At 48.0% G+C, this 27,103-nt stretch overlaps 1 protein-coding gene across 2 annotated transcripts in view; it reads right to left on the minus strand.

Moving 5' to 3' along the window:
- Positions 1-94: 94 nt before the first annotated feature.
- The window catches only part of Samd4b (sterile alpha motif domain containing 4B), a 41,829-nt gene continuing 14,820 nt past the window's right edge, over positions 95-27,103 (minus strand). For both annotated transcript variants that reach the window (XM_026411577.2, XM_077792890.1), the window contains 11 exons: positions 16,159-16,629; positions 9,716-9,955; positions 9,103-9,212; positions 8,858-8,944; positions 7,780-8,119; positions 6,624-6,709; positions 6,051-6,169; positions 4,898-5,096; positions 4,602-4,725; positions 2,466-2,549; positions 95-2,258 (listed from right to left, as the gene is read on the minus strand). In XM_026411577.2, the coding sequence (XP_026267362.1) occupies positions 2,230-2,258; positions 2,466-2,549; positions 4,602-4,725; positions 4,898-5,096; positions 6,051-6,169; positions 6,624-6,709; positions 7,780-8,119; positions 8,858-8,944; positions 9,103-9,212; positions 9,716-9,955; positions 16,159-16,629 (1,889 nt within the window). In that variant the 3' untranslated portion in view covers positions 95-2,229. The remainder of the gene's footprint in view (positions 2,259-2,465; positions 2,550-4,601; positions 4,726-4,897; positions 5,097-6,050; positions 6,170-6,623; positions 6,710-7,779; positions 8,120-8,857; positions 8,945-9,102; positions 9,213-9,715; positions 9,956-16,158; positions 16,630-27,103) is intronic.

A 27,103-nucleotide genomic window follows, 5' to 3' on the forward strand; every position in this document is an offset into this window, starting at 1 on the left:
ACCACTAGGTTTCCCATGAAATGGAACATAACAAAGGTCAGAATCTTTTTGTTTTTGTGTTTTTTTTTTTTTTTTTTCCAAAATAAGCCCAGACCATTAAACAAGTGAACTCCAACAAATAAGTCTTCTCCAACAGCGAGAAAAACTATACAGTTACTCAAAGCTGATTCTGCCAGTGGGGCTGGGGACAGAAGTAGGTAGGAAGGGTGAAATCATGGAAGGAGGCCTGGGGGCCAGGGGGTGGAGGGGAGCAGAAGGTCAGGGTCCTGCCCATCAGAGTGGGGCCGCCTGCGTCCTACACACTCTGCTGTCAGGTGGGGAGGGGGCAGCTCTCGCCTCCCTTTGTGTGTGAGAGGGTGTCCCTCACCACCTCCCAGTGCCAGGCAGGGTCAGCTCACCCTGACGGGGAGTGAACAAGACAGAACCAGCCAGGGAGAGGTGAGGGTCCCATGAGAGGGACACCCTGCTGATTCCAAAACGAGGTGGCCCATCCATCCCACTTCCTGTGGCTAGTGGGAAGGGGGCTGGAGAAGCCCTGGGAGCTTGAGGGGAATGAGCAAAGGCACAGAAACATGGAGGGGCCGGGGTGGGGACTTGCATAGGTTGATGAGTGTGCAAGAGGTACATAAATAAACCTGACACCCCACCCAGCCCGGCACTGGGAGAGGAGGTGGGAACCTGGAAGCAGGTCCCCAGGGCCACTCTACCCCCTGGCTTCTTCCCCCTCCCTGGGCTCAGAGCGGAGGGAGGTGCACAGACCAGGAGGGTAGAGGCAAGAAGGTCTGGGGAATGGGCTGATAGTGCACAGGGAGGGTGGTGGTTTTCAACTTTTTTTTCTTTTTTTGGTTTTTTGTTTTTTTCCCAACATTTTGTATCTTTAATAACATACACAATGGTTACCAGCCATATTCATAACAAAAGTTATTCATAAAATGTATCTAAAAATAACATTTTTTTCCTTTTTCGGTGTGAAAAGCTTGAGAACGTCCCAGTGAGAGGGGTAAGTTTAGGGGGAAGAGGAGGTTGGAATAGGGGGACCCTGGCTTCCCCACAGTATGAACCCCCAAATCCCCTCCCTCCACCTGAGCCCCAGCACAAGCCCTCATCAGGAACAGGGACCAGAGGGTCTATGTGACTCCGGGGCTGGGATGCACCTCTGGATTATGATATAGTGTTGCACTTACATGAGGTCATGACATAATGGGGAATGGGAAAGGCTGAAAGAAAAGTGGGGAGCGGCGGGGAAAATAAACAAAAACCAAACAATCCCCTTTCCCGTATTCCTAACCCCCAAGTCTTTACCAACCAGACCTGGGAGTAAAGAAGGGTGTGTACTGTTGGGGGAAGGGGACGTTAAGGCAACAGACTTCCTGACCTCACCGCTGCCCTGGCTGCCCACCGTCAACCTCTGCATCAGAGAAGCCAGGGCTAGGGGAAAAAGGGAAGGGTGAGGGGGGCTGGAGGAGTGGGCTCTGCCCTCTCCACTCAAAGTTCAGGCTCCCCCACCACTATCTTGGCTCAAAGAGAGGCCTGGGGATTCTAAAAATGACAGGGAATGATCGGAGAGAAAAACCGTTAAGAACTATATAAATATGTATCTTAAATAGGCCTAAGAAATTAATTGTAGAGAACCTCTGATAAACAGGGCAAGAGGAGGTGAGAGAGGAATGTGGTTCCTGTCCTTAGGGAATGATGGGAATGGGGAAGGGCAGACATGGAGAGGGGAGGAAGAGCACTTCCTCTCCTCACTCTTTTTCTCCCCAGCTCCTCTCCAGTAACATCATGGGGAGGGGGTTGTCAACCCTGCTCATTGGTCCCTCAATATCAAAGGTTTCTGAGCAGGCTCCACAAGGTAGCGGTCAGTTTGTCTGGGAGTCTGCTCCCTTGGGGAGGGACAGGTGATCAGCAGTCTGGAAGAGGCAGGGTTGGGACAGGCCCAGGTGGGGGATATGGGAGGGAAGATGGGGCAGGCACTCTGACCAGTCCCTGCCCCTTTGATCCTGGCAGCCCCCTCAGTCCCCTGGCCTCAGCAGAGATCCCTCAACGGGCCTGGGAGTGAGCAAGGCATGTGCCAATGTTAAACAAAAGTTAAAAGGGTGAGAGAGTAGAAAAATATTAGAATGTATAGCTGAGCCAGCCCACCCTCTTGCTGCCGCAGAGAAGCCCGTTGGGGGTTGGCCCCCGCCCGCCGCCCGGGGAGCCTATGGGTGCGCTGGGCTGTGGGTCCTGTCAGATGGTGGAGGTTTTGTCTGTCCCATCTGTGACAAGAAAGGGAGGAAGGGAGGAAGATCAGGAGCTGGCAGGAGGCCCAAGGAAAGGCACTCAAGTAGCCTGTAATCCCAGGCAGGCCCTCCCTGGAGTCTGGCCTCCCCTTGGGACCCTTAGGATGACTCTGAGTTGCTCAGTTTCAGAGATGGAGACGCTGGGTAGGTGGGAGCTGGGTCAGGGAAAGAGGAAATGCTCACCACCCAAGGCGTGTTCTGTCATGCTCAGACACAGAGACTCCAGGGTGGGATTGATCTCCAGGTCAGGCCCAGGGACCGGGCAGTCTGGGAGGGAGAGAGGAGAACAGAGGTGGTGAGAACTGACTGGGTGGATACGAGAGCCAGGGCGACAAGAGACAGAAACAAGCTCCCAAAGCATGCATTCATATGGATGAAGGACATGACTGGGAGGAGGGAGGAAAGGGTGAGAGGCCTGGGGTTGTCAGAGAGTAGGCAGGAGACACAACAGTAAGGACAAAGACTTGGCAATGCAAAAAGCTGGACTTGCAGACAGAGGAAGTGACTGAAGCTGAGGGAGCTTTCCTGGAGGCCACACACAGGCTGTGACTATTTTGGACATAGATGACACCATGCCTTGGTCAGTCTGGGCACCTGCCTTAGACACTGGGCAGACCCATGCTCCCCGACTAGTGACTTGTTCTCTGTATCTGGTGCAAAGGCTAAATTAAAACTCTTCCCTTTTCCCTCTCGGACTTACTCCTTTGGATCGGTGGGTGGGGCAAAAGACTTTCTCCTTTGGATAGGAGCAGGTGGGAAAAAATAGGACAGCAGCCATGGAGCTTGTCCTCAAACTGCTTCCCCAAAAGGTCCTCATATTATAGCATGTGGGCAGTAGCCAGGTCCCCGGGCAGACCTGACCCCACGCTACACTACTTAAAATTTTCTCTCAGCTCTTTGCTGCCACTGGGAGGAAGGCTGAGCTTCTGACCTGAATTCAGAGAGCTGGCTCCCATCTCCAGCCTCACCTTTCATCCCCAGCCATCCAAACCCTGAGCTCAGGTCCTAGCAGACTTGTCACACAGGCTGACACTGATGTAGAAAAAGATGGGAATAATATTAGAGCTCTAATATTATTTCTACTAGAGTAGAACCTAATATGCAGGTGGGAGAATTAAATTTCACAGTGCAGAAAAGCTTTCTGACAGAGCCTTGCACACAGCATACTAGGAAAAGTTCTTATTTTTTGCTCCTATAATTTATCCAACCACTCACTTAACATCATTTACAGATGGCTTCCATGTGCCAAGCCCTGTGCTAGAGTGAAACTATGGGGGTTCCCTGGCTCCACAGGTGGCAGTTTGTAGCATCTCATAAATTAATAATCCCCCTGTCATCCCAGCAGCTTGGGAGGCTGAGAAGGAGGATTGCAAGTTCAAAGCCAGCCTCAGCAAAAGTGAGGCACTAAGCAACTCAGTGAGACCCTGTCTCTAAATAAAATACAAAATAGGGCTGAGGATGTGGCTCAGTAGCCCCCACCTGACTTCAATCCCTGATACCTGCACCACCCCCCCCCCCCGCCCAAAAAGAATCCTGATTGTGGTGGTGAATGCTTGTGATTAAAAAAAAAAAAAAAAAAAAAAATTCCTATTGATGCCACAGTTAGGTCACCTATAACTCTTAAGATCTCTTCAGGGCATCATCTGTCTGCAGATGACCCACCAGTGCTCAGCAGTGGGCCAGCCAAGGTGGAAGAGCCAACTCCACCATGTTCAACAAGGAAGGGACTGTGACTGTGTGTTCCTGATCTCTCTCTTGCCCACTTGACCCTCCTCCTGACCTTGCATCTCCAGGCTGGTCTCTGAACACAGGTAAAAGCCCTTTTACTCCAAATTCCCTTTATAGGTAGAACCTCATCTAAGAGGTGGGGCCTACTGGCTCTTTTGTGGTCACTGGCCTCTGAAAGAATGCAAGGGGCTGATTGGCTAATACAGGACTCCCTTCCACAGCAACCTCACACTTTAACCTCTCATCCCTCAACCTCTTCCAAAATGAGTGTTTAATGATCCTATGAAGAGACAATAATGATAATAAGATCATTGCACAAGATATGGAGATAGAGTGTTGGTAAGTGGTAAGAAAAAAAGGTAGAGGTAGAGAAAGAGAGAAAGCAGGACTTCAGAGATAAAACTGAAACAGAGGGGGGAAAAAAAAAAAAAACCTCTCCCACAACAGTAGAGGAGATGGGTACCGAGAAATGGGAAGTATGGAGAGAAATGCTCACGCAGTCGGGAAGGAATAAGGAATGTAAGATCCAGAGAAGAGAAAGGCCAGGCGAGTTGGTTGGCAAGGTATAGTCTCAAAGGTGGGGTACCTCACCTGGAGGGAACATGAGAATGGCCTGGGGTGACGAGTGGACTGGGAGCGAGTGGGTTCGCTGCACGGAGCTGCGGCTCTGACTGGGCATGCTGTTGCTGCCTCCAGGATTGGCAAACCACAGGTTCTGCATAGGACATGGGAGGATAACAGAGAGGGTGAGTGAAGAAAAGCCCAGGAGTGAGCTGATAAAGAAGGACCCTCCCATTTAGTGGGGCCCAGATGTAGAGTCAGATACATCCCAGACACCACCACTCCAACCCCAGTAGTACCAGGGCTTCCACTTCCTGCAGACTCACCTGTCGGCCCTGGCCCCCGAGGCTGGGGCTGGTGAGGGCATGTCGAGGGGAGACACCCCCAATGCCCGAGGGGCTCAGGAGACCCATCCTGCCAGGTGGAAGGGCCCGGGGAGGCATTGGGAACTGCCGCTGGGTCCGTCGGGCCACCCCCATCCCCACAGAGCCAGCTATGGGGAGTGAGTTGGAGCCGAATGCCCAGCTGTGAGAGAAAAGGCAAGCTGTTAGCTTAGGTGAATGGGGCCCATTGGTCCACCCCTCCTTCAACTTTCTCCACAGCCCCAATGAGTCGGATACAACAAGACTTGCTCTGAGCAAGGATTCCCTGACAACATCTCTGCATCACACATTTCTATCTCCTCCTGACACAAGGATACTCCAAGAATAGAGACTGGGAGTATGAAAAAGTTTCCTCACTGTTCACTCAGAACAATTATCTAACCTTCGTTTCAAGAGAGAGATTTCTACTATTTGGTACAAGAATGGACTTCAGGGCTAGAGCTGTAGCTCAGTGGTGAAGTGCTTGCCTGTCACATGTGGGGCACTGGGTTTGATCTCAGCACCACGGACTTTAGAGCCCACTGCACACAGGTGAAGAGGAAAATGTAGAGGGAAGGGGCCTGCTCTCTAGACACATGCTATTTTTTGCCGGTTCAGTATCTTAATGTGTTTGGTGATGCTACAAGATTGAATTCAGGGACCTCTGCATGCAAGGCAAGTGCTCTACCATTGAGCTATGCCCCCAGCCTTTGTATCCTATTCTGGTAACAACACCCTTGTATTCTTTCCTTTTCTTTCTTTCTTTCTTTTCTTTTTTTTTGGTACTAGAAATTAAACCCAGGGGTGCTGTAGCACTGAACTACATCCCCACCTCTCCACCCCCAACTTTTAAAAAATGTTGAGACAATGTCTAAGTTATTTAGGGACTCAGCTGCTTTGCTGAGACTGGCCTTTACTTGCAATCCTCCTGCCTCAGTCTCTCAAGTCACTGGGATTACAGGAATGTGCTACAGAACCTGGCTCATTCTGATTTTCTTCTAAGAAAGTCCTTCACTGGGTGCTTTGAATAAATACAACCAGGATCCCAGCCCAGACACATTTACCCCTCTAGGCACCTATCTGCCAATCACAAGAGCCTAGGGAGAGCACCGCCTACCCCTTCTGCTGCCGGTAGTTCTGCATGTCCAGCGCAGCTTTGCGCGGGAATGTCCGGAGGAGCTTCAGCACTTGCTGTTTCCAGGACAACAGTCGCTTCTTCTGTGTCTCTGTGAAAGCCTAAAATTGGGGGAGGGAGGGTTGCTTCTTTGATACCTGCTCTCCATCCACTGCTTAGGTGTTCATGCTTGCCTGCTCTGTGCCAGGAGATGCTAGACAGAGGTGGCTGTGCTCCCAGAGCTCACAGCTTAGCTGAGGGAAACACACATGCAGTGATAGCTGTGCAGTCACCCCTCCCAGTGAGGGCGTAGAGCAGGAGCCACCAGAAACCCAACTCTGCAGGAGCAGTCGGTTGAGGGTGTCTTTGAGTCCCCATACAAATGTCAAAACAGGACTGAGGGGTTAGCAGTAGGGAAGGGACTGCTTCTGATAAGACTCTTAAGAAAGAAGGCTCTGCAGCCAACACTGGTAAGCTGAGGGCGTGGGGAAGGGGTGGATGCTAGAATGTTGGAATGCTGTCCTCTGAGAGAGGAAGCAGCTTTTCTCTTCCTGGGAGCCCTATAGAGGGTATTACCTCATGAGTCAGGCACTTTTCGATGAGCTGGAGGTAACTGGTGATGTTCTCCTCGTCTGGTCGGGACACCAGCAGCTGGGTGCACACTGCAGGACATAGGAAAGAACAGGAGGTTAGCTTTCAGCCTCCCCAGTCCCAGCCAGCTGGTGCAGGAAGAGGAACAAGAGACGTGGGCTGGATAAGTCTCCACTCAGATTACCTGGGTTATTGTGAAAAATATATAATTAAGCACCTATCACAGTGCCTGGCACAAGACAGATAGGAAGTCAATAATACCTCATTTTAAATCTTCTATTTATCTTATTGGCAATGCTGGGGATTGAACTCAGGGCCTCACACATGCTAAACAAACACTCTACCACTATATTACATCCCCAGCCCTTTCTGTACTTTGAGACAAGGTCTTGCTAAGTTGCCAAGACTGGCCTTGAACTTTTGATCCTCCTGCCTTAGCCTCTGAAATAGCTGGGATTATAGGTGTGTGCCACAACACTCATTTTTAATTTTTACACAGCAATAATCTTGTTAATATGAGCATTTTTAGCCTGAGAAACTGAAGGCCCCAAAAGATTGAGTCACTTGGCCCAAGACCACAGAGCTCTAAAGATCTGGATCCAAGTAGGAGGTCTGTTATGCCATGCTATCTCAGGAAAGGTTAAATCTACCATGAGATTCATTGTCCCCATCCCCTAGATGTTTGTTTACCCTTTACTGCAGGCAGTCTCCTCTGACATGTTGTCCCGATATCAGCTCAAGCTTGCCCAAGAGTAGGGAGCTTGCCACCCTTGACTGTGGGAAGCTGATACTTTCCACAATATTAGACCCCCCAGAGGGCTTTAAAATGTTCTGTTCCCAGCGCTTAACTTGAATTTGACTCCTAATGGTTGATTGAGTTCACCTGGCTTTCTGCCTCAGGAGTTTTGGCTTGTTGTTGTTTTTGGTACCAGGGACTGAACCTAGAGGTGCCTAACCACTGAGCCACATCTCCAGCCCATTTTTTGAGACAGGGTCTTGCTAAGTTGCTTAGGGCCTCACTAAATTGCTGAGGTTGGCTTTGAACTTGCAACCTTCCTACCTCAGCCTCCCAAGCCACTGGGCATGCACCACAATGCCTGGCTTGCCTCAGGATTTCGAGCTAGGCCTTAGCTGGCCTTACCTTTGCCCATCACCCGTGTAAACTGGCTGGGGATGTCTCCGTCAGCAACAGGAGCCGGCGCTGGCTCGCTGCCATCAGTGGGAGCTGGAGCTGGTGGAGGGGGATACTTCTCTGCAGCCGGAGGGTCCTTGGCCTCAGTGCCCTTGTCCGTGCCAGGGTGGGCTAGGGGAGGCTCAGCACCTGGCAGCAGCGGCTCCCCCCGGCCCCCATCCTTGGCAGTAGGGGTGGTAGTGGTAGCAGCCACAGTAGCCTGAAGGACACTGTAGGCCTTGATGGGGGTGATGATGATCTGCTGCAGCTCCTGTAGAGCATTCCGCAGATTCCCACCTTCTAGCACATCCTGCATGGGAAGGACACAGTTGGGGTCACATATAGACCTCACAGTGAGACAAAAAGAATGTTTACACAAGTGGGGCCAGATGGCTTGGAAAAGAAAGGGTGGCACTCTGGATTCGTAGAGAGGGCAGGTAAGGGCACTGCCAACACACATGCAGACAGGTACATACTTGTATGCACATGTTCCCTCTTCCCCTTGGCGTGGAGGCCCACAGCACTCAGGAGAAGGGAGTTTAAAGCTGGGGTCTCAGGGATCCAGCCAGGAGGAACCAGAGATTCAGACCAAGACACAGGGTGGCGGGGACAGAGGGCAAGGAGCAGGGAAAGGGAGAAAAGGAAGGCAAACAGGCTGATGCAGGAGAGTGAGTGGGTAAGAATCAAATGGAAAGAGAACACACACAGACACTCTCCTTCACCAGACAGACAGATCAGTCAGAAACGGAAAAACAAAAGGAAAAAGAAGGGGCGGCATTAGATGAGACATTCTGGAATCACAAACCAGGGCCAACAGGGAGGGAAGCCTCTTAACAACTAGCAAGGGAGCCCTTTGATGCCAACTTGCATATGGACCCTAGAATCTGGCTCCACAAGGTTGAGGCCACTGGAGGTGAGATCTTAAGGAGAGGGGAGGCCCAGAGGAGAGATGGCTGGGCAGCTGGCAGCAAGGCGGACCCAAAGCCTTTGGTCTCCTGGTCCCATTAGGTAGCCACTGGACTTGGAGATTGGGATATCAGGTTCTCACCTTCTCTAGGGACTTGAGGACACTCTGCCTCTCTCGCAGCTTCTGGATACTCAGGGCTATCTTGTGGCGGGCACCTTTGGTGACATTCTACAATAAGGACAGAGAGAGAGACAAGAAGCTGGAAATGGGAGAGTGATGTAATTGGCAGTGTCCCAAAAGGACCAAAGAGACAGGAGGCTTGGGTTGTAGGGGTAGTGCCAAATGGTACTGCCCCTGATACCTCCATGAAGTTCCCTCGGCTTCACCTGTGACTCCAGGTGCTGCTCAGTCAGTGTCATCATCTCCTCGTAGCTCATCTGTGAGAAGAGGGCTGCATATTTGTGCAAACGGAGGCTCTTGAGCCACGAGGGCACATCTGTAGGAAAGGAGGGACAGAGGTAGGTCAGGAATTTGGTGACCAGACAGGGGGAGGCTTTAGGGAGGGACCGGGCAGAAACTATAGGCAGTCTTAAGAGCTCCAGAAAACTAGGAGGGGGTGGGATCATAAGCTACTTCTTCATCTACTCAGCAGGGACCTTTCAGGTGCCTCCCCTGGGTAGGACACCTGACCCTTTAAGATGTCAGGTGACCTCAATGACTTCTCTCAACATCTTCCTGGAACCTCTATCAGTTGCCTGTCCTGGTCGCCTTATCAGATAAAACTGTCGAGGGTAGGGGCTCCTTCCCCATCACACCAGGGCCTACGAGGGTGGGGGTGGGGGGTCTCAGCTCTGTCTTGAACCCAAAGTGTAGGGACTATCTACTTCTCACAGACCTGTCCCCTCTTCAGGGAAGGCAGGTGACAGGCAGAGCAGTTTTCTGTCCTCTAAGCTCAGTGGAAGCCCTAGAGCGGGGCCTGGTTTGCCCTCCTTGTTGTACCTTTCATACCACTGCCGTCCTCCTGGAAAGTGTTCCGGCTGGAGCCCTGCTCCTCCGTCTGCTCACTGCCAGAGGAGGCCACGCTGCTCTGGGGCGAGAGGGGTGCGTGGTCGGGCGTGGTGAAAGCAGCCCGAGCACCTAGCTCCTCTGGACTTGGCCACTCACCAGGGGCCTGAGGGCTCGTAGGGATGAGTGACATGGAGCGCTTCAGTGGGCTAGGGTGGATTTGGCAGGGGAGACCTGGCCAGAGAGGGAGAAGCAAGAGGTCAGGCTTGGGTATCTGACTACAAGAGACCATGTCCTCAATGCTGTGATGGCACTCAGAGCCACAATTCTCCAAGGGGAAGGGACTGTGGGGTCCAAGAGATATCCACCTACCAGATACTGAGCATTCCTTCACCCGAAGCCCAACTCCCTAGCAAATGGTCAGCCTCTTCTCTTGACTATTCCCACTCCCTGCTAGGCTAATCCAGCTGTAGCATATGTGGATGGAAATTACTGCCACAGCCTCCTCACTGTTTTTTTTTTTCCTTTTTTTGGTACTGGGGATTGAACCCAGGGGCATTTCACCACTGAGCTACATCCCCAGCCCTTTTTAGTTTTTTGAGACAAGGTTTTATTGAGTTGCTTAGGGCTTGTGGAATTGCTGAGGGCTGGCCTCAGAAACTTGCAGTCCTTCTGCCTCAGCCACCTGAGTTGCTAGGATTATAGGCGTGTGCCACCCAACCTGTCTTGCCTTCATTCTTGCCTCTTACAGTCTCCTTTCCCTCCAAGTAGCCACACTAATCCTTGAAAAAGTACAAATTCTAATCAAGATGGTTCCCTGCTTAACTTCATGTGGGTCCTTCATGGTGAAAACAAAATTCAAGCTCTTCCACATACCTAGAAGGCCCCTGCTCACCTCTGACCTCTCATCTCCCACACTCAGCCCTTGGTTCAAGTCTTTGTAGCTTTCACCTCTCCTGGATCCCCATTTGCCCCTGGAATACTCAAAGTCTGTTGTAAGGGATTCTCGTAAGTGTGTGTACACACACTTGCGCACACGCATGCGTGTGGTGTTGGGAATGCCAGGCCTCACACACACATGCTAGGCAAGCACTCTACAGAGCCACATCCTTAGCCCTGAACTTGCTCTTTCTTCTTGTGCTTTTAATCTCAGCTGTTGGCTCCCTCAAGTCTCATCTCAAGTGTCACCTCCTTTGGCCTACACTGAACATTCAATCTTAAATCACTGCCTCCCCAACCCTTAATCCCAATTACTGCCTTATCTTCTTGCAGCACCTATCACTACCTGAAATGATCTTATCTAATTATTTGTTTACTTGCTTATTACCGAATCCCTTGGCTGGAATAGAAGATTTGTGATAGCAGGGACTTGTCCTCTCTTAAACAGCATTCTATCCTTAGCAATTATAGTGGGGGCGTAGCCCAGAAGAGTTGCTTCATTAGTACTTAGAGATGGATAAAGTATGTGCTCTGTGTCATGTCACTGGGCCTCACATCTCTGTTTTTTCTCTGTATTGAGCCCAAACTGGCCACCCATGAGGTCTGGTGGCTGAAGGTAAACCCAGGGGCCTCTTCCATAGGACATTTCACACTCTCTTGTCCATCCTATTTCTGAGGTAAACAGGGTGATCCAACATTTTTTTTTGTTTGTTTTGTTACTGGGCACTGAAGTCAGGGTGCTCTACTACTGAGCTATATCCAGAGCCTTTTTCATTTTGAGACAGGGTCTCAGTAAGTTCCCAGTCTAGCCTTGAACTTGTGATCCTCCTGCCTAAGCCTCCCAAGTTGCTGGGATTACAAGCCTGCATCATGGCACCCAGCTACCACTTGACTTTTTTTGTACTGGGGATTGAACCCAGGAGTGCTTAACCATGAGCCACATTCCCAGCACTTTTAAACTATTTTATTTAGAGAGAGGGTCTTACTAAATTGGGGCCTAAGGTGTTGAGACTGATTTGAACTTGCAATCCTCCTGCTTCCACCTCCTGAGATGCTGGGATTACAGGTGTGTACCACCACACCAGTGATTTTTAACTATTCCCAAAACAGGAGGGGATCCCACAGGCTCTCCTACATATCTATGTGCCTTTTCCCACTGCCCAGCCACTGCTGTCCCACCTTCTCCACCAGCTGCTTTTGTCTCCACACTTCATACAAGCAGCCTTTCTGTAGCTGCCTGGTGATGATGTTTGCCGGTCTCCTCACTAGCCAGCCCCAGGCAATGGACTGGGGGACTTGTGGATGACAGGGACCGGCCCAATCATTTCTGCAAGCCCAGGATTAGGCACAGGGCATGACACACGGAAGTGCTTCAATAGTTTCATAAAGGATAAAAGGATGTTAAGGGTACCAAGATGCCCTTGACACAGGGAATTCTGAAGCCCCTCCCAAGTTAGCTGAGAGCAAAAGAAAAGTAAACAAAGCTAAAAAGCCTGGGTAGGTAAGGACATCAAGGCCCAGGAAGCTCATGCCCTTTGCTCCAGTTCCCACAGGGAGTTGAGAGGCAGAGACACAGAGCCTGGGCCTTGCTTTCAATGGAAAGGCTGGGGTTCTTGCCAGTGTTCCACTGACACCCAGTCCAGGAAGGAGGGCCAACCCGGTTGTGCAGGACCCAAAGCACCTTCTGTCGCTATCTGTGACAATACTGATGCTCATAGCCAGGAAGTCACCTGAGGGAGTGGGCAGTTCACGGGCTAACCCATAAGGCCAACTCAACCTGTCCCTGACAAAGACCTCTGGTATCTTCTACTTAGGGTTTCCTCCAAGTCTCCGGACTCTTTTGGCCTTGGTTTCTGCTCCACTTGGGACTTCTAAAGAAAAATGGCACACTTTGGGCCTGGGAGGTTGGAGAATCTCAATAGAGGCTTTTGTGGCTGTCTTGGTGTCTCTAGCCTCCTCCTTCCTCTCTTCTCAGCCAAGAAGGGGGCAGGCGAGGCTGAGAGGGCAGGAAATTATTCTGATTGGCATGACATGTAGTTCCTGAGGAACCCTGCTTGGCCCTGCATTGGGGTGGAGGCTGGCCACAGTATGAGAATTATAAAAAAACAGGAATGCTGGCCAGAGATCCGGGGCCTCGTACTCTCCAAGAAACCCTGGTTTGTCCTTGGCAGCGCCCCAAACCCACCCTGCCTGCCCTCCCAAGCCAATCCTTGCTTCCTACTCAAAAATATTTTAATGGTTTCCTGTTTCCTGCAACTGCCTGAAATCCAAAAGCTTGGTCTTGTCCCCCTGCAAGACTGTGGCCCTAAGACCTAAGTTCAAATCTTGGCTCTGCCACTTTTGAACTGTGTGCTCTTAGGCAGATCACTTCATTAACCCCTCTGCCTCCATTCCCACACAAAGTCCTTAGCACAATGATAGGCACATGGTAAACATAAGTATCTACTACTGCTATTACTCATGTAAATTAATCACAGCCATACTTGCCATATGCTGTCCCCTCTGTCACTCCTGTGCCTTTGATTCACGCTGTGCCCTCTGTGTGGAATGCCCAATTCTTTTCTCTTCTGGTTCAAGCCCCTATCCCAACACTAGTCTCTAAAGTTGCTGGGGAGGTGGGGATGGAGATGTAGCTCAGTGGTTGAGCATTTGCCTAACATGTGCAAGGTCCTAGGTTTGACCCTCAGTACTGCCAAAGGGAAAAACAGAACCAAAAACCTGCACAAATGTGGAGAGGTTACCCTGCATGGGTGACCCTTCCCTATGAGGTCTGAGCATATATCTCCAAGAGGGTCACTTCTAGGTGAAGGAAACATAAGACAGTAATTCAAAGTATAAGCTCTGGGGCCAGATTGCCTACATTTAATTTCTAGGTATACCATATTGGGCAAGTGACTTCACTGACTCAGCCAAGTTTCTGAGTTTACAGATCTACAGTTCTTAGAACAGCTCCAAGCAGTTGTGTATGTTTGCGTGTGTATATATATATATATGTATATGTATATGTATGTGTGTGTGTGTATAAACTGTATATAAAACTGTATTTATTTTTTGCAGTGGGGGGATTGAACCCAGAGGTGCTTTACTACCAGTCCTTTTTATTTTAAGACAAAGTCTTGCAAAGTTGCTTACAGCCTTGCTAAGTTGCTGAGGCTGGCTTGCAATTTACCATCTTTCTGCCTCAGCCTCACAAGTCTCTGGGATTACAGGTATAAATTACTGTGCCTGGCAGCGTCCAACATTTTTAAACCAGAATTATCATTATTAATATATTCTCCCAATAGGGATTCAGGAACTATGGTGCTCTAAGACTGAAAAAGGAGGCCCAAGGCATCTCAGGTTGCCAGAATTCCCTGGAAATGCCCTCCTATCTTTCTATCTTCCCAGGTTGTTACGAGTTCCTAGGCAGGCTGACCAAGACATCGACATTAACTGTGGGGAAAATAGCCTGGGCGGGGGGTAACTGATGTGCACATGGTAGCAGAGAACTGGATACTCCTGGGATTACAGGCTTCATCCCCCCTCTACTGACACTTGTGACATTCCGCAGCAGCTCTAACCAGTGCCTGCTGAAAGGGACTGGCCACCCTGAGGTTGAGTCATGGCCCCTTGTCTCAACTAGGGTCATGCCATGTCACCATGACTTGGAAAAGCCACCCTACCCTCTCTTACCCTGTTCATTTCGACTAACATTTCAAAAAGGCACTGCCACACCACCTCCCCCTGCTCACCCAGCCTCCAGGGCGCTTATTAAGAGAGCCTTTCAAGCCCACTTAGTTGGCAGGACAGCACAGTGGTCAGAGGCCGGCTCTGGCATCAGAATGGTTGGGTGTGAACCTTGGCCAGTTCCACCACTTGTTCTATGTGCGACCTTGAATATGTGACTTTGCTTTTTTGAGTTCCAGTGTCCTCATCTGTTGAATGGGACTAATGATATGACTGTCATGAGAATTAAATGAGATCATATCTGAAACAGTGTTTATTCAAAGAATGCCCAGGAAATAAAATTGACCAAATTATATTATGTGCATGTACCAGTATGTCACAATGAATCCCAGTACTGTGTAAAATTATGCACACACACGCAAAAAAGAGTACCTAGCACAGTCACCTAGTAATACCTAGTATGACTAATGCCTTGCAGCAGGAATATGTCTCTTTTCGTGTGGTACTGGGGTGAACCCGGGGTGCTCTCCCGGTCACCACTTTTTTATTTTATTTTTTGCAGTCCTAGGGATTGAATCCAGAGGCACTATACCATTGAGTCCCATCTGCAGCCCTTTTTATTTTTTGAGACATGGTCTCATTAAGTTGCTGAGGCTGGCCTCAAATTTGTGATTTTGCCTCAGCCTCCCAAGTCACTGTGATTACAGGCACATGCCATCATGCCTGACTCCTATCTCCCACATTTTAAACTTTGAGATAGGGTCTTTCTAAGTTGCTGAAATGGCCTTGAGATTGCAATCCTCCTACCTTGGTGTCCCAAATAGCTGAGATTACAGGCATGTGCCACCACAAGTGGGAGTTATATCTTACATTAACAAACAAACAGGGGCTGGGGATGTGGCTCAAGCGGTAGCGCACTCGCCTGGCATGCATGCAGCCCTGGGTTTGATCCTCAGCACCACATACAAACAAAGATGTTATGTCCGCAGAAAACTAAAAAATAAATATAAAAAAAAAGATAAAAACAACAACAACAACAAAAAAAAAAACCACAAAAGATATCTAAGAAGAAAGACTGTAAGCAAGACTGTAAGCTAAAGGTAGCTCACTGCAGCCAGTGAGCTAGAAGGGACCTCAGATGATGGTGTCTACTCCTCTAACAGGGGGTCACAAATTCAAGGTGGCAGAGGCCAGGTACCAGAAATGCTCAAAGATGGTTTGGGTCAGTCAGAGGTAGGCTGCAGCACATGTGCAGAGTTTAAAGCAGGTGGCTGATATTCAGTTTCCTCTCCTATTGTTGCTGCTGCTGAGAATACAGGCCTTGAGCTGCCAGATCTTTGGACTTCTCAAGAGAAGTTGGAAATTCGATTTTAAGGGAAAAAAATCTAATATCACTAAATTAATAAATTAAGCAAATTTTATTTTTTTTACTGAGGACTGGGGATTGAACCCAAGGTGCTTTACCTCTGAGCTACATTCCCATATTTTTTTTTCTTTTTTAAAAATTCTAAAACAGGGTCTTGCTAAATTGCTGAGTCTGGCTTTGAACCTATGATCTTCCTGCCTCAGCCTCCCAAGTCACTGGGATTGTAGGCATGAACCACCATGTCCAGCCACACTAAAATTTACGTAAAAACACAAAACCAAAGTGTGGATTTAATAATATGTCTGTAGGTCCAATTTGGCTCTGGGAGTGCAAGTTTCCAACCTTTGTACTATTTAAAAAAGTTGAGGCCCAGAGAAGTTATGGGAGTTTCCCAAGGCCACACAATGAGTAAAAAAAAACCCAGTCTGGCCATTTTCAGGCATGGCCTCCTGCAATACCCCCTCACCTGTATTTGCATTGCTCCCAATACTGTTGATGGCTGGCGGCACCGAGGTGGATGGGTGGAAGGGCACATGTCCATTTTCCCGGGGTGGCTTGTCCTGCCAGCCTGGCCCTGCCTCTCCAGGGCCCAGCTCTGCAGTCCCCCCCCACTCATCTGAGCCCTGGCGTGAGTGGTAGGTGGGTTCTGGCCGGGTACGGAAGCCACTAGCCAGCCGCTCTTCCAGGTGGCTCAGCCAGAGGGCCAGCGCATTGCGGTCCTCCAGTGTGGTGGCTGGGTGGATGAGGGCATAGGAGAGCAGCTGGCGGCTCTCCTCGATGAAGGCATTGCTCTCAATCGAGTAAGCCAGCACTTTCTGCAGTAGCCTCATGTACTCCGACTTGGCCTCCGTGTTGCCTGGTTGAAGCAGAGGCAGGTGGGACAGCAGGAGGGACACCACCTTCTCTTTGGACTCCTGCTGCCACTGGCTGACGATGGCTACAGAGGGGATAAGAGGAAATGTCAGGAGAGTCTGGGTGGAAACAACTACAAACCCAAGAATCCACTGTCTATTCCCTCATTTCTAATCTCCTCTCCTTTTTCTGTTCATGCTTGACCTTGTCTCTCATGTAACTGAGTCACACACACGTACATACAGATTGACTGATCTTCCTAAACTTCACTAGGATGTCATGTTCCTCACCAGGAGTTTTACAATGGCAACCTTCACCAAGACTTACAGCCCAATATCACCTTCATTTTCCAGGGCACTCCCCAGCTATTCCTCCAGATGAAGACTCAGCTAGAACATATTCCCATCTTCTCTGGGGCTCTCTAAACCCTACATTCATCCAACCTTCCACAATCAGGCTGAGATTTGAGGCTTTAGCCTGTAGCAACCTCTTTCCTTCTGCCCAAATTCTATCTCTTCTTCTTCTCTTTAATGACACAAATAAATAAATAAAACAATATGGAGCACTTCAAGAATTTGGGATTGCTCTTGAGGGGGTCTCAGACTAATTTTCTGTATTGTTCCAATTTTAGCTTAGTTCTGCTAAAGTGAGCACCAATGTGACGTCTTTTAGAATGCCTAAACCTATCCTCCTCCAGGAAGACTCCCCTGGTTCCTCTGTGCCAGGGTCATCTTGACCTCTCCTTTCATTTCATATCTGAGAACCTGAGTAATGAGCCAAGGTTTCCCCATCACCCAGAAGGGAGCACCCTAAGAATAAGGCCCCAGGCTGGCAGCATAAAGGAGACTTTGGGAAGGACCCACTGCAGGTCTGACTGTCCCCCTCAAAAACCTTGTTACTCTGTGATTAGCTAAACAAAGTAGAGGATGGAGATGACGCTGAAAAAGGACAAAGAACACCAATACTTGGAAAGAAGAGATAGTGTTCAAGGATCAAGGCCAACTCACTCTTGGGCAACTGGGTTCACACCTGTAGCCAAGATGATGATTCACAGGATGATGAGAAATGTGCTAATGGTAAGATCCTGGAAGGAGGCAAAGAAGCTGGCGCTAAGTGGACAAAACTAAGACCCCCAAAGAGTGGATAATGAAAATGAACAGGTAGAGATATGACTCATGTCACTTCACTGCTCATCAACCATGTAACTTTGGGAAATAGCAGCCCCTTTCCTGAGCTCTGCTTTGTCTTTAGAGGGGAACTCAGAATTATTCCTGCCTGGCATGGCTGCTAGGAATTGAGACCACAGCATAAACTAAGTCCTTGGGAAATATTTGCTGTTTTTTTTTTTTTTTACTACTGTTATAATTTGATTCTGGAATGTCCCCCTAAAGGTTCATGGGTTAAAGGCTTGGTACCCAATGCAGCAATGTCCAGAGGTAAGGTTCCTGGGAAATGATTAAAGTCATGAGAATTCTGACCTCTGATGGGGTTCACAGCGGAGGGCATTATTAGGTGGTGGTGGGAACTTCAGGAGGTGGGGTCTAGTTGGAAAACGTAGATCACTGGGAACTAATCTGGAAGGGTATATCTTGCCCCTGGTCCTTCTCTCTCTCTCACTTCCCCTCTACCATGGGCAAGCAGTTTTACTCTACCATGTCCTCTCTGCCATGATACTCTGCCTCATCACAAGCCCATAGCATAATGGAACCAGATAACCATAAACTAAAACCTCTCAAACTGTGAGCCAAAATAAATATTTTTTTCCTCTAAGTTGATTTCTCAGGCACCTTGTCACAGCATCAGAAAAACTAGCACAATTAGTATTATGGGTAGTATACTTTACAATGGCTCCTTCCTTTTAATACATGGATTGTAAAAGCACAATCCAATCTTCTATCTTAGGAAACAGAGAAGCTGGGAATAGGCACGCATAAGGAAACCTAGGCATCCAAGGGTCTTTCAATGCAAGTTTCTTAAGCCTTAAGATTCCAAGGACTGCCAGGTGCTTTGGCTTACGCCTGTAATCCCAGCAATTCAGGAGTCTGAGGCAGGAGGATTGCAAGTTCAAGGCCAGTCTTGTCATCTTAGTAAGACCCTGTTTCAAAATAAAAAATATAAAGGGCTGGAGAAGTAGCTCAGTGGTTAAAGCATTCCTGGGTTCAATACCTAGTATGGAGAGAAGAAAAAATCCAAAGGCTTCTTCTTTCTTCTGCCCATAATGCAGGATATATACTTGGTTCCTTGCATAGAAATTTGAAAAGTGTCGCTTTTGCAACCCTCTTTCTTAATGAATTGCTTAGGAATCTGTGGCCTGGAATTCCCATTAACTTCTAATTCTATTTAAATCTGTAACCCCAGGAAAATGAAACACTCAATTCCCAATTCCTGGCTATGTGTAAATCGTGCATTTTCTTGGCCTGGCTCTCCTCTTTGCTCCAAGCTTCCTAGAGAAACCCTGTTAAAGTACCCAGAAATTCATCCATTCATTCATTTAAAGTCAACTCATGCTATGGCCATAACACTACCCCAAATTAATAACAGAATTAATAATACTACCGCCATTAAAAATAACAACGGATAACATTTAGGAACATTTGCCATGTTCCAGCCACTATATGAACAGTATGACTGGCTTTCATTCCCTCCTTTGTCCTGTTTTAGCATTCCCATCTTCCAGATAAATAACATTTGGGAAGGTGAATTCACTTCCCCCAAGTGACAAAGCTAGTGAGTGACAATACCATGATCTGAACCCAGGTCTATCTGCCTCTGGAATTGAGAAGAATTTTCACTACAACCTATTTCTCTGATGCAGACTCTCCCTTCTTCCCCTTCCTTTCCCTGGCTGGCTTTCCAGATTCCCATCAGTAACTGCCACTCAAAGTTAGGAAATTGCATCCCCTCTATCTTTATTTGAACCAGCTCCCCATGACCACAAGACTTTCTCCCCAGGCTACCTCCACATTTAAAGATCATTCCAAGATGGGACAGGCATTCCTAAAGTTAGGGAATCTAGTCTTTCCTGCTCTCCCACCTCCATCTGGCACTCACTGGGTCACATGATAATGAACTTCTCTAGCACCCACCCTTCCCTGATATAGTCCCTAGCTTTGGGTTCTTATTTATTTATTTTGGTACTAAGGATTGAACCCAGGGGTGCTTAACCACTGAGCAACATCCCCAGCTCTTTATTTAGAGACAGGGTCTCACTGAGTTGCTAAGTGCCTTGCTAAGCTGCCGAGGCTGGTTTTGAACTCATGATTCTCCTGCCTCAGCCTCCTGAACCACTGAGATTACATGTGTGTACCACTGCGCCTGGCAAGTTTTCAGTTCTGGATAAGAAATATAGTGCATAATAATAGGGACAAAGTAAAGAATTTGCATCCCAATCGCAGCATGCAGCAATGTTGCCTGGACAATATGCTTCCTCTCTGTAAAACAGGGATGACAGGACTACTGAGAAGATTCAGGGAGGTGATGCATATAAAGCATGTGAAAGAGTCTGCCCATAGTAAACTCTCAGGATGTGGCTCAGTGATGGGTGTTTTTCTCCCTTCTCCACCAGCACAGTCCCTTCATCCCTACCCTGACATTCTCAATTGCTGTTGTTTGGGCCTTACAGGGTAGCCAGAGGCATCTGGGACAGAGAGGCCTTGTCTAGTCCCTCCCCCACCCCAGAGTACTGCCAGGACCCCAGGGCTAAGGGACACAGCTTCTCCTCTGGTACTGCCAGGGGACGTGACAGAACAGCCCTAAGGGTTGGGTTCAATGAAAGACCTTGTTCTACTGCCCAGAAAGGGGAGAGTGGTTTTGGACGAATGGAAGCTGACCCTGAGGAAATGTGTGTTCATGTGTCTGAGTGGTGGTGGTGGTGGTAAGGGCGGGCCTCCCATGACTGGGAAGCATCAATGAGTACTGGAACTGGTCCAAGGAATTTGTGCAGCCTCAGGCCCCTTGGGGTGAGCCCAGCTGAGGCTGCAGATGATGGGTGGGGATGGAACCTCTAGTTTCCTGCCCAGATCAGAAAAGTCTGGCCCCAAGTACAGGCACATCAGGGGCCCAATGAATACCTGCCCAATTGAACCCAGATGGTCCGGGGAAGGTATGATATTTCCATGTATATAATGTCCCCTAGCTAGGCTCCCCCAACCTCATGTTACCTAGCAGAGCATACTGAATGAAAATACATATTCAAAAGGCAAACGTGTCTGGGTTCAAAATCCAGCTATAACTCCAAGACCTAAGTCAACACCACTGTGAGCCAGTCCTTCTACCTCTCTGAGCCTTGGTCTCTTTTGTCAAATGGGGTTTATAAAAGCCCTTGTTGCCAGGCGCAGTAGCGTTATGCCAATAGCTGTAATCCCAGCAGTTTAGGAGGCTGAGTTAGAGGATCGAAAGTTCAAGGCCAGCCTCAGCAAAAGCAAGGCGTTAAGCAACTCAGTGAGACTCTGTCTCCAAATAAAATACAAAACAGGGCTGGGCATGAGGCTTAGAGGTCAAGTGCCCCTAAGTTCAATCCCCGGTACTGCCTACCCCTCAAAAAAGCCCTTGTCACTTGGTTATAAAACGAAGGAAACAATCATGCAAAGCACCTGGCATGTGTGATGCTCAGTACATTTGACTATTACTGTCACTGCTCCTGGTTGAAGATCTAGAACCATGCCGTTTCAGGGCTGGGGGAGAAGTTCACTTAGGAAAGCACATCTGGGACTCCCCCTTAAGATTCCCAATAGGGATGGGGAATTTCATACAGTTATTTACCAAAAACAGACAGATCTCTGGTTCCTTGGAGCTAGAGGCACAACAAGCAGTGATGAAATTCTGGAGGTGGGTGGATGGGGGAGGGGGCTGGGGAATGCCATGACGCCAAGAGCTGCTTCTCACCAAGCTGCAAATCTGGACTCCACAGGCATGGAGAGAGCGAGGGAGGCTGTGTATGAGTGCCTGCCTTGGCACGGTGGCCACGGGGCAGGTCTGGCCAGGTGACCAGAGCTAAGTAGGCCATAACCCTGGGTCCTGGCAAATCATAGGAGCCAAATATATCTTTTGAGAACTGCCGTAAGAGCCAAACCATTTTTATGTGCTGGGCTGTCGCAACCATTTTGGAAGCCTCAGGCACCAGTCAGAGGGGCTAGGGTTTGGCTCCAAACATGACCCTAGCTCACAAAGATATGCGGGAGGGCCAAGGGGCTCACATTTTTGTTTGATGAACTATGTCAGTAGAGTCTGAAAGGGGAGGGTGGAGGCATCAGGACTGAGCCAGTCTGGTGACTCACTTGTCATGGCCCCTCCTGACCTCAGTTTCCCCACCCAGACCCAGGGAGCCAAGGAGGAGGAGCTTAAACCTGCTGGATTTGGGAACTGACTCAGAAGAGATGAGGTGGGAAGAAAGGCAGGAAATGTGGCCCAGGATGCTATAGAATTAGGACGGAAGGGGAAATTCAGCTCCCCTGGCCCCCATTCTTCACCATCCTCCTGTCCATGAGACTTCCCTTCTAGTCTAAGGCAGCATCAGGGAAAGGAGAGTGCCAAGATTACTGTTGTAGTTCCAAACAGACGGGAATACAGGAGAAGGAACAAGGATGATGATGAGGGGACACCTGGGTCCTTCCCCCTCTTCCAGAGCTCTGGAGTATTACTTTCTTGAATATTGCCTCAGGTCCTGTTTCTACGAAACCAGCGTGGGGTGCTGGAGATAGATGACTTCCATATATCCTCCTTGTCCCCAGGGGGACAGCCTAGGCTGTACCCCCCACCCCAACTTTCAACAGGTCACATTCCTTACCACATTCTTAGGCTCACCTAGAATCAGCAACAGCAAGTGTCAAATCGTTCTCCATTGGGTCACACACGAGTCACCTAGGGAGCTTTAAATCTCTAAGGGCCGGACCTATGCCTCACATTATTTTTAGGAAGTTTCTGGGGGACTGTGACCTGAAGCCAGGACTGGGACACTTTCTTAGGTTGGTTTCTCTGTGTTCCCTGCCCTATCTGTGGACGAGAGAGGCATGTAGGCAACTCTGACCCAAACCCAGGGACTCCCTGGAGAACTGAAGGAAGAGGTAGGTTCATCAGGTGGGACAGAGACAAAACCCAGAAAAAAGCAAGGGATCTACACCTCATTCTTGAGGCCTCCTGCTCTGAAGAGAGCTGAAGAGCTACGGAAGGGCTTCAGTCCCTGTAATGGGCAGCTCTTAATTGGGGACTGGTGGGCCAAATTAACTCAGGATTTGGTTAGTGGGGTATGTGTACACTTCTCTGAGAAAGCGAGGGTCCATCCAGTAAAATTTGGCAGGGGACAGTGCTGCGGACTGAATCCAGGGCCTTGCACATGCTAGATGAGTGCTCTATTACTGAGCTATATCTCCAGTCTGCATTAAATATTAAGAACTATTGCTCTAGGGCTGGGTTGTAGCTCAGTGGTAGAGCGCTCACCTAGCATGCATGAGGCACTGGGTTTGATCCTTAGCACTGCATAAAAATAAAATAAAGGGCTGGGGATGTGGCTCAAGCGGTAGCACGCTTGCCTGGCATGTGTGCGGCCCGGGTTCGATCCCCAGCACCACATACAAACAACGATGTTGTGTCCGCTGAGAAATGGAATATAAATATTAAAAAATTCTCTCTCTCTCTCTCTTTTTTTTTAAGAGAGAGTGAGAGACAGAGAGAGAGAGAGAGTGAGAGAGAATTTTTTTTAATATTTATTTTTTAGTTTTCGGCAGGCACAACATCTTTGTTTGTATGTGGTGCTGAGGATCGAACTCGGGCCGCACGCATGCCAGGCGAGCGCCCTACTGCTTGAGCCACATCCCCAGCCCTCTCTCTCTCTCTTTCTTAAAAAAAAAATAAAGATATTGTGTCCACTTATAACTAAAAAATAAATGTTAAAAAAAAAAAGAACTATTGCTCTAGAATGTGCTGGCTCCCAAAGAAAGTAGTATGCTTGTCTATGTTCTGCCAACTTTGACACTTTTTTTCAGAGCCTAAAGATGTACCTCAAAAGGACTTAGAACAACCCCTTCATTGACTAGATAAGGATCCTCAGACTCAAGAGCAGTATGAGTTAATGGTAGAGCTAGATCTAGAACTTTGATGTGTTATGCTTCATAACAAGTTCAATCACCCAGCAGGGCATCATCTCCCATAGTGACTGGTCATCAGAAAAATTTGGGTATTTTTCCCCAAGACCATCCTCTCAGGGTGCTCCTTTAGTGGGTCTGGGGGGACAGTGAGGGGGCCAGGAATCTGAATTTTAAGTTACTGCCCATCCTGGGGGATTCTGATGATGATGCAAGTTGGAAAACCCAAGTGAATGGAAAGGCCAATAATGAACAGAGGAAAAGAAATAAGGGAGGAGCAATTTCTCCCAAGAGACAAATAAGGTGAAAGGGGTGGGGGATTCTATTTGAGGGCAAGAGTGAGGCAGGAGACTGCTGTATTAGTCTTGGAGCCCTCATGTCTATTTGGCAGAGGCATTCCATTCAAAGCCCAACAGAATTTACCTGTGATCACTTCTCTCTCAAGTCACACTCTACTCCCATCCTGGTGGGCTTTCTCCCTTTCTTCGTAACAAGGTAGGCAGAACCGCAGCCAAACATACTACTTTCTTTGGGGGCCCCAAAACCTTCTTTTAGATTAACAGTCCTTTTTAAAAAAAAATTTTTTTTTAGTTATAGACAGACAAAACACCCAGCGCCTTCCACATTCGAGGCGAGCACTCTACCACTGAGCTATAACCTCAGCCCCAGAATAACAGTTCTTAATATTTTAATGCAGGAAGGAAAGAAGCAAGCAAACCAGTCAGTGAGCACATCAAGATTGGAGTAGAGCTTGATTTGATAGAGAAATGATCACAGGTAATTTCTTTCCTTTCCCTCTCTTCCCTCCTGTAGTTTTCATTACTCCCCTAACCATGTAAGTACCAGCTTGTTATAAAAATTCTTATTGGGCAGGGATTGTGGCTCAGTGGCAGAGCACTTGTCTTGCCCATGTGAGGCACTGGGTTCGATCCTCAGCACCACATAAAAATAAACAAAATAAAGATAAAACAAAACAAAACAAAATTCTTACCACCTGATATGGGGATATAGAGAAAGGCCTTGATTCATGTACTTGTCATTCAATTTATTGCCCAGCAGTTCTCAGCCCTGGCAAGCCATTAATAACAAGGCATTTAAGTATGTGCTAAATATGGAATGGTATGAAATTATTTTGATAAGTGAACAAAGCAAACTGGTTAATACACATATCTGGCTATATTTGTTTAAACAACTTTTTAAAAAATTTTCTTTTTTTTTGGTAGTTGTAGATGGACAGACTGCCTTTATTTTATTTGTCTCTTTTTATATGGTGCTGAGGATTGAACCCGGTGCATTACATATGCTAGGCAAGCGCTCTGCCCCAGCCCTTAAAACACCTTAAAGCAAGAAGGAGAATAAGTTTGTAGCTATATATGCACAGAATCCATCTCACAAAACATAACACAAGAAGGTGGGAACATGGGAGTCTGAAAAGGAGACCTCACTTTTCACCTCCTGCATGGTTTGATTTTTACTACAAGTTCTAAAAACAAAAGCAAAGACTGAAAATGCTCTTGAATATATCAATAGCAATAAGCACCACTAGCGGTTCTGATACGCAGACAAAACTGGTACCCCAAAATTATCCAACTGCCTTCATGGATGAAGTGGTAGAAGGTTATGTGATAAAGCTGTATAAGACACTAGCCTGTCCCTAAAACGCCCCCATGCTGACAACAGGGTCTTAGCACAAACTCCTGCCCCTGGTGCTAAAGAGGGGAGCCCTCCCTAGTAGGGAGGCTGAGTCTTGTGCCTGCTGCAGCTGAGCTGGGTTCTTGCTGCTCTGTCTGCCAGTCTGGGAATTAGGCTGATATGGCTCCTGGTCTAAGTATCTGCCTTCCCCTATAACCACTGCACTTCTGTGACTTACACATAAAAATGCAATAAGAAATAAAGCTCACTGGGCTGGGGCTGGGGCTAAGTGGTAGAGCACTTGCTTAGCAGTGTGAGGCACTGGGTTTGATGCACAGCACCACATAAAAATGAATAAATAAAGGTATTGTGTCTATCCACAACTAAAAATATATACATCTTTTAAAAAAGAAAGAAAGAAAGAAAAAGAAAAGAAAGAAAATAGAAAGAAAGATGACTATTGCTAAGATGGGTGGGCCTGGGGAACCAAGGGAGGCCAGGGAGCTCTGTGGCTCTCCAAACTCCAATATTAGAAGCCCATGCTGGTTTCCTCACCTTTAAACATGGGATAATAATAGTACCTACAAGACTGGTTGTGAGGACCAATTGAATTACTGACAATAAAAACAACAGCTGACAGTCACTGAGTGTTTACCACATGCCAGCCACTGTTCTAGGAGCTCTACACGTGTTACTGACTCCTCAAAAGTATTCTAAAAGGTCAATATAAGTATAATTTTGTTTTCTTTTTTTTTTTTTTAAAGAGAGAGTGAGAGAGGAGAGAGAGAGAGAGAGAGAGAGGGAGAGAGAGAATTTTTTAATATTTATTTTTTAGTTCTCAGCGGACACAACATCTTTGTTTGTATGTGGTGCTGAGGATCGAACCCGGGCCGCACGCATGCCAGGCGAGCGCGCTACCGCTTGAGCCACATCCCCAGCCCAATATAAGTATAATTTTGACTTTAAGATGACAGAATTGAGGCATGGAGAGGTTAAATTACTCGGTTACATGGCAAGTGAAAACTGTAATTTAAACCTAGACAATAAGAATTGAGAGCCACCAGAGAACACTGCTTTCCAAGTTAATAAATAGAAAGTAAAGGGTACTTGGGGACAACCTTCTCAAGACCCCTCCCTTGTGGGACCTTTGCTTCCTTTCTGTTTCAAAAATAAATTATATTACTTTGCTCTAAATAAATTTAAAAATGGTACCTCCTTGATGTATACTCAAAAAAAAAAAAAAAGAGTACTTAGCTTGTAAGGGTTCAATGTCAACTATGATTGTGAAGAAGGTGGGATGAGTGAGGATGACTAATTAGGACAAACTGCATGGAGCCCCCTGTCCCCCTCCTAGCTAACTTTTGGGTATCCACTGCCCTCCCTCTTCTCCAGCCTCCATCTCTCACTGGTCAGTGGTGTCAGCAGCTCTCTCTTCAGCCCTTTGGAGGCCCAGAAGGTCAGAAAGGCTTTAGCAGTGGTACTTGAGGTTGTTCTCTGGCCTTACTCCTATCTATGACTGGGGGCCTAGGGACAGGTTCTAGAGAAGCCTGGCTCACTTATCCCAATGCCAACCTTTTAAGACATGGAGTGCCTCTCTCCAGGATGCTTAAGGACTGGAAATACAGAACTATATCTAAATTCCAAACTCTCTTGAAGCTATTTATGTCTTAAGTCCAACCTACCCTTGGGGATAAAAAAATAGTGTAGATGACTTATGAATTCTGGAAGAGTTCTAAAATTCCCTCTCAGAGTTGTTGTTGTTTTGAGGAAGGGGGAACTGGCGATTGAACCCTCTAACACTAAGCAACATCCCTAGCTCTTATTATTTTGAGTCAGGGTCTTGCTAAG

Source organism: Urocitellus parryii, chromosome 15 (assembly GCF_045843805.1).
Source record: "Urocitellus parryii isolate mUroPar1 chromosome 15, mUroPar1.hap1, whole genome shotgun sequence".
NCBI classification, from domain to species: Eukaryota; Metazoa; Chordata; class Mammalia; order Rodentia; family Sciuridae; genus Urocitellus; species Urocitellus parryii.